Source organism: Pyxicephalus adspersus, chromosome 5 (assembly GCF_032062135.1).
Source record: "Pyxicephalus adspersus chromosome 5, UCB_Pads_2.0, whole genome shotgun sequence".
In the NCBI taxonomy this organism is placed as follows: Eukaryota; Metazoa; Chordata; class Amphibia; order Anura; family Pyxicephalidae; genus Pyxicephalus; species Pyxicephalus adspersus.
Window position 1 is genome coordinate 139428712 of NC_092862.1, and position 8082 is coordinate 139436793.

General features: G+C 35.8%; 1 protein-coding gene across 4 annotated transcripts in view; it reads right to left on the bottom strand.

Moving 5' to 3' along the window:
• The window catches only part of LOC140331691 (tachykinin-like peptide), a 30058-nt gene extending 22667 nt beyond the window's left edge, over positions 1-7391 (bottom strand). For 3 of the 4 annotated variants that reach the window (XM_072412926.1, XM_072412923.1, XM_072412925.1), the window contains exons 1-2: positions 7280-7390; positions 6639-6858 (exon numbers count right to left, since the gene is read on the bottom strand). In XM_072412926.1, coding sequence (XP_072269027.1) covers positions 6639-6746 — 108 coding nt within the window. In that variant the 5' untranslated portion in view covers positions 6747-6858; positions 7280-7390. Of the gene's footprint in view, positions 1-6638; positions 6859-7279 lie in introns of all 4 variants that reach the window. The other variant, XM_072412922.1, reaches the window with a different exon arrangement.
• Positions 7392-8082: the final 691 nt, after the last annotated feature.

Below are 8082 nucleotides of genomic sequence, written 5' to 3' on the forward strand. Positions count from 1 at the left end.
CCAGGGCTGGAGAGAATACACTTTCATCAGTGAAGCTGGATAATACAGCAAATCTGGAATGGATTTCCTAAAAGTCATTAGCTTTTTTTTAGCAAATGTTTTTAATCCTGGACCAGATCCATTCCAAGTGTGCTGTATCACCCAGTCTCACTGATGAAAGTGTTTCCTCTCCAGCCTTGAAGAACTTTAATAAATCAGGGCCATAGTGGTTCTATTACTGCTAATTATCCTGGCCAAAATGCACCAGGACTGGAAATGTTGGGAACCAGTAGTTCATGTTATAGTCAGAAAGCCATGCTAGCCTCTGCTCTTCCTTCTTGTCTGGTTCTAAATTTTAGCTGCCACATCTGAGGTCTGAGTGTGAGGATGTTCTACCCAATATACACTTGGAAATTGGTGGCTAAAATACCAAACCCATTGGCACCCAAGCTACCAGCTCTATGGCCCAAAATGTAATCAGGCTGGACCTTCTTAGAGGCTTTTTGGAATGTGATGACCCCCTCCCCAATCTTTTAACCTTCTATGTCCAGACCTTCAAACAACAACCTTGTGAATTTCATAAAAGGTTGTCATTGGAGAGTCTGGACCCTCCAGACCCTGATGGTGCTGATTTCAATATGGAAGCCTGCTTTGATACACATCCCATCAGCACCTTTATTTGGCTGGTTACACAATGAAGTAGCAGACAAGTCATTTTTACATCACTTGTCTGCGCACTAAAGCATTGGTGCCGTCCAGAACCTGAACTCTATATCAGTGTTTCTCAACCAGGGTTCCGTGTTTCCTCCAGAGGTTGCTAGGGGTCCTTGAACAATGAGTATTTTTACCTCTCTCACCAATAAGCTTGCTATCTGTAAGGGTAATTTTCTTCCCATTGGCTAGCAATGTAAGAAGCATTCTTCCCACCGATCACCACACTAATGTACTGTGAGCTGTGATATATTAGCTATAGTAGGGGTTCCTTGAAGACCTAAAAGTTTTTAAGGGGTTAAAAAGGTAAGGAAAGACTGTTCCATATAATAAAGTTCCAAAGCAACATTATTAAGGGTACCCTCACCTTTCTTATATCCAAGTTAAAGGTAATTTCATATCTCCCGAATTTCCCTCAATTGGAGGAAATGTCCCACTTCAAACCTTACCCCCCATCTCTTCTTCTTCTTCCTAATGGTCTGGGGTGTGTCAACATTTTTTGCCTATGGTATGATAATTTCACGGTACAGAATTCTAGTTGCTTTTCCAGCACCTAGAGGTTCTCCAACAATAGATTCATTCATTCAACCAATTAATACTGCTACTTGAATGATTTATTGTATAGCCAGACAGCTCTTGGCCCCCTGCCTTTCTGGGTCCCATAGTAAATGTATAGTCTGCTATAAGTTACACACCAGCTTAGGTGCTGATCCCCTTTGAAGGGCAGTTTAAACCACAATCTTTTTCTTTAGGCAGCCCATTCTTTAATTATAGGTTAATACATCTCAGTAGACGAAAGGATCTCGTGTTTCAAAATGCAAAATGCAGAACATAACAATGCATACAGAATTTGCATTTTGTGTTATTGTGCAGGTGCTTTGCAAGACACTGTAGATGTTCCTTAATGTGCAACTGACAATGAATAAAAATGAACTGCAATAAAAATCTTCAGTGCATTGCTGCATTTATCTGCATTTTAATGTGTCTAGTGGTGTGAACGTGCCTTGTCCAAATGAACAAATTGGGTATAATTTATATTTATATCTCACAGCTAATCATCATAAATACAAAATATATGAAAACTGTGTCTAATATTCAGTTCTGGTGTATGCAAAGCTGTGGGATAGGCACCATTGGTGCTGTGGGAGACATTGGCATTGCCAAGTAAAGATAAGTCCTGACCATAAAGACAAATCAATAAAGTTTAGGTTATATTTATTCACACTGTCCATTATCAACCCTGCCAAATCACTGGTATAGTCAAGAAGTCACCAATTCTTCTCATTCACCATTGACCTAAATCAGTCTTCCTACATGCAAAGTTGTCAGTCCGAGCTATTCAAAAGTGTTTGGTTAAGAAAATTGATAAAATAGGTATTCTGTATGGATTACCCCCAACACCCCAAACCAACCAATGTACTGAATTTTACAAATTGGCAGCCATTCAATTCAGATTAGTGTTCTCCTTTGGGACTTCTCAAAAATACATGAAGTCATGAATATTTTACAGGTCATAGGTTCACAAGACTATCACCCAAATTTCACAAGTCAGACAGCCATCTATCAACGCTCCTCACCAGTATAGCTTGTAGTAAATAGAAAACATCTTTCTTGCTCTTTTAAAAAAGTGTCAGCTTTGGTTAATAAGTTTCTCAGGGTAATGTGTTTCATCTCAAAAGGGAATACATAAAATAACTCTATTAGGTTATTTCTGCTAAAAAGAGTTCTGCAGCAAATGTGTTCCCCATAGACCATAGATTAGCTGATCATACATTGAAGTGTATTTTGGACAAACCAAAGGTTATCCAAATTGCTTCATTGCTCTCCAACTACAAAATAAACCTTTATGACCAATAATATAATTAGTTTATGGCCTCATTAAGATCATCAATCCTCAGTGTGACCTGTGGACCATTAGCCAAGACTATTGTACAATATTTAAAACCGTAAAAAAAGACAAATGTTTACCCCCAAGGTACATTAAAGGACCAAAAGCATGATTTATCTTTGCTTAACAATGAAAATAGCAAATAAAATAATACATTCTAGTATAAAAAATGCTTGAAATATTATTTTTTACTAAGCTCTTGCTTGTACTAGATGTTAACATGCAACTTGTCAATTAATAACCTCTTCCGTACATTGCTGAATTAATGATTTAAAGGCGGTGTTGATTTTGAACATATTTTGGACACACTGGGTTATGTTGATAAACGAATATAGCAAATTGTATTGTGCCCACACATGAATATCACATGATGTGTAGGGAAATTTCAAAATAGATTTGCACATGATTGGATGGAAGAAGCCAGCGGAGTTCATCTTCATCATTCACCAAGCTAAGTGAACATTTCTTTGCAAGGGGAAATCCCACTTTGCTAAGTGAGCAGACTATTATATTATATTCATTGTTTCATCATTGGTTTCCATATACTATGGGTTCTCACACACACTTATAATATCCTATTTCTGAACTGACTCCCTAGAGCTGAATCATCAAGCTGTGATAAAAGATCTGAGATAAGTATCCGGAACGCCTTGCCCTTTAATGACTATAATCCTCCTGGACTGAGTTCTCTGCAGGATTAACAAAGCAATGAATATTAGCTGGCTTGAGGTCAGTGAATATTGACACCTAAAGTGTTCTGGTGCTATGGTAATTCTAAGCAAATATTGGAATAGTGTTCTCTATTATAACGAAGAAGCCTCTAATTACATCTCATTCTATGCATGGTTTATATGGACATGAATTTATTCCCTGTAGGATGAACATTGCATTGCCAACTCTGTTACTGGCAATGGGTTTCAGGACCATGGATAGCAGATTAGGCACTAAGTGAAATTCTCCTCTGTAGAAATATTATATTACTTTATACATTTAGAAAGAACATGAAAACTTTATACTAATGTGAATTAAGCTGTTTTATTTAGCAAAGGAATCATTTCACTCCTAAAGTGTTCTCACTAAATGACCAGCCATGCAAATGGTAATTATTAATATAATTTTAAATGGGTAAAAATAGTTTGAATAGATCTGCACCAGCATGCAGTTAAGTTTCAATGCATTAGGCAGCTCATTCATGTTTGATGTAGAAAAAAAGCTTGCGTGCAATTTTTGGTAATGCAGCACCCCCACAATGCACGGATCATATCCATGTGTGTAATGTAGTGTATTGTACTTGTAAACCATAGCACACTGTATTTGGGGTGTAATTGGGGCATTGGGGTATAATTAGGAATTCTTTAAAATGCACATATATAGTGTGTTATTGTGCATGAGGCCAGTCCCATTGTAATGTGCATTCCTGCATGGATAGATAAGAAAATAAGACGTTAGTTCTTAAGAATGGAGAGCTTGAAACCTTCAGAGATCATATTAAAGTACACCATCTCATGTCTGTGCCGGCATTGGGTGTACAGATCCTATTATCATGATTGGAAATAAAAGGGAATTCGAAAGAAGGGGGCTATAATAAGGGTGGGTTTTTTTTTAAAATTTTTAAAGCAGTGAATCTGGCATTCACCAATTTTTCTTTTGTAGAGGATATTCCAGATCAATGTTTTTTTAATGGCAGTGATTGACTTTCCACCAGAGAGTGTTTGGTGAATGTCATATTCACTGCTTTAAAAATAGGACCATACTTCAAAAACTGTTGTGAAAGGACAAGCCCTCTAGCTCTCTATTTGAAGTTCAGGCTGTTCCATAAATAATATTAATCTTTCAATAGACATAATATGGCCAATGCTGACATCAAATATACAATTATGTGTAGCAGGGCCGTCCTACAATTAAATATCTGGCTCTAATGGCTTGCACCATTGGGTCCTTAGTATTTTTCCCCCATGAACACTGTCTATGTAGCATTTGTATATTCTAGTTGTGTAGAACGTAGCGAGATGTTTCCAAATCACATCTCGCTACGTTCATTTTCTTCTACACAAACCAATATTACAATTTCTTTTTGTGTGTAAAACTAACCAGAAGTCTAAAATGCCATCTTCAGTCCCATTTTCTTTTCTCCAGTCCTTGTTAGCGGCATGTGATGACCCCAGGGGGACAAACGCCTTATTTATGCAACACATTGATTTCAAATTTTTGTCACTAAGGGATTATTCACATCAGATATTTAGTAATTAAAGACTCTGAAATGAATTGATTTATGTAAATAAAGGAGTATCTGAAAACCTGATTACCTCCAAAGTTATATTTAAAAAGAAATTTCCTAAACAGTAAAGGAGTTTGGAAAATGAATCTGCGTGTTTCATTCATAACTTCTATTGGTCTATTAAGTCTTCACTCCCTGCATATTGTTCATAAACCTACTATGTTATATTGTTATATATCAACCCCAAAATGTGATACATCAATAGAAGAAGGATAGGTTATAGGAGAAAGAAAAAAAGAAAGAAAGAAAGAAAGAAAGAAAAATTATGCTAATATTCACAAAATATATGTAGTAGTTTCTAAAATTATATAGCTTCTATGCTGCATTGGCGGAACAACAATCCATTTAAAGAAAACAATATATCACTTATATTTATTACATATTTGCAGCATCTGGCCAAAGGGTATAGACCAGACTGACCTATTCAGCTTCTATATATATATATATATATATATATATATATATATATATATATATCTATCTATCTATCTATCTATCTATCTATCTATCTATCTATCCATCTATCTATCTATCTATCCCTCTATCTATCTATCTCTATTTTTCATTCTTTCTTTCCCCATTTAGTGCCTGTCATTTATCTATCGAATATTATAAATCTATCTTCTTATCTATATGTCTTCTTCTTTCTTCTTCCTAAAATCTCACTACACACCCACCATTCCATATCCTCTCCTATTGTGTGAGACTTCCCCACCTCCTAGATTGTAAGCTCTTCTGGGCAGGGTGCTCTCATCCTCCTGTGTCACTGTGTGTATCTGTCTGTCATCTGCAATTCCTATTTATTGTACAGCACTGCTTAATATGTTGGCGCTAAAAATATTACTGTTTATTATTAATAATATTAAAAATACCAATTATCTAATATTTTATATTTATCTATTTATCTTTCACTATTTCTTTCTTTCCAGCTAGAGCCTATTGTGTATTTGTCTATTTTTCTATATTTATCATTCAATACCTTTCTATCAAAATTTCACTCCTCCTTACTTTTTCTTTCCTTCTCTCTCTTCCTCCCCCTCTCTTTCTTGTTAGTACCTGTCATTTATCTATCTAAAAATCTCTATTCCTTATCTATTCATCATCATTTTATATATTTTACTTTTTTTTTTTTCTTTCTTTCTCTCCCTCTCAATCTAGCTAAAGCCTATCACTTATGTATTATTCTATACTTATCTGTTATTCATTCTTTATCTATAGATTTTATATACTATCATATATTATATAGATTCATATTATTACAAAAGAAAATCAAAAATAGATACATTTTATATCTCTGCAGAATATAACAATTTACCCCTTGCTGATAAGGTTTTAGGTCTTAGTTTTACAGAATCTTATTTCATTTTATCTGTTTCAGTATCTGTCTATCTATCTATCTATCTATCTATCTATCTATCTATTATCTATCTATCTATCTATCTATCCCTCTATCTATCTATCTATCTATCTATCTATCTATCTATCTATCTATCTATCTATCCCTCTATCTGTCTATCTTCTTTGTTTCTCTCTCTCTTTTTCTCTAGGTAGCGGATATCATTTACCTATTTGTATATTAATCTATATCTATCTATCATTCTCTATCTATCTTTTACTCTTCCCTTCCCTTTCTCTCCATCCCTCTCTCTGTCCTGGTAGCTAGCTCCTATAATCTATCATTCCATTCATTCATACATGGCAGTACAGAATAGTAAGGAAAGAAGCAGTGAGTGATAAAGTTTTATCCTAACTTCTCTAATTTCATCAAATCATTCCTCTCACCTGGATCTGGTCGCTGTACCACTCCGGCTCATCATTTAGTCCTATTTCTGCCGCAAACACTTGCGCTGAAACCAACATAATAACAGCAAAGGCTATGAGGATCTTCATGCTTTCACCAAAGAACCCCCTGGAATCTTCTGATACAAATATAAGGGGTGACAGCTGAATATGAGAATTGATGATTTCTGCGAAGCAGCTTCAGAATCAGAAGAGGCAGCTTCTGCAAAAAACAAGACAGGAGGTGTCAATCAGCAGCAGCAGCAATAAAAATAATACACAAGTAACACATAAAAAAAAGTACACATAGCACCAAGGATATGTTATAAAGCAGCGAAATGTAAAAGCAGCTGGTGTTGACATGTTAAAGTTTGACAATCAGCAGGAAATGTCAATCAAACTCATAAATAGATAAATAAGAAGAAAATAAGAACATGCATATATTATGGAACTAGTTGTTTTGCAGTACATAGCATTTTATAATTTATTAGAATGTTGCACTATGTTAGTCACAGCAAAAGGAGTAAAGTGATAAAATAAAAAAGCGATTAAAGTGCAAACCTTGCATACATTTAGGTTTCTTAGTCACATATAATAGATTCATTCTAAAACTAAAAATCCAAAAGCAAGGTGTGATCACTTACTGTACTTGAGTGGGAAGATCACTGGCAGCTCGGTCTGTTCAGCTTGTGTGTTCACTGCACTCCCAAGAGCTCAACTATATATAAGGAGAGGATGGGCAGGACTAAGGAAACGTTCGTGCTTCAAACCTAATTACCTAATTCCAACCAACTCCATTCACCATATGGGGGACAGTGTGACGTCTAATATTCCCTTATCAATATTCAATTAGACTTGGAGGCTTTCCCAAAAGATTTTTTTTTTTAACCTACCCCTTGTGTTTTCTGTATACAGACGTAATAATGACCCTTACCCACCCCAGTAGATGACCCCCTGTTACAACTTGCAATTTTTCTACGGTGACATCATTTTGTGCGGTGCACTGGTGACACAAAATGCGTTAGCGCTTTGTCATCCCAGTTTGGTCATAAAAAGTAAAAAAACAATACTGATGAATTGGATCATAGTCACAAGTCACGACCTGTTTATGTTAATCACAGGGTATAGGTGAGAGAGATTTGTCAACGGCTGGCAGCGGGACTGGGTTTGCCACAATCATAGATGACACTCAAGTGGGAGATTGGAGCATAAGATGAGTGTTACCCCAGGAGGAGATGGATTAGTCATCACAACTATTGACATAAATGGAAACTATTATATAATGAAACGCTTGACAAACTGTCAAAAATGAGATTCTCCTACTTGACAAACTTGTAGTTTGAATTGGAGACTCTAAGTCAGTGTTTCTCAACCAGGGTCCCTCCAAAGGGGGTCCTTGTGCAATGAGCAATTTGTGCCTCTTAAGTCAGTTAAACTTTTTTGGCTA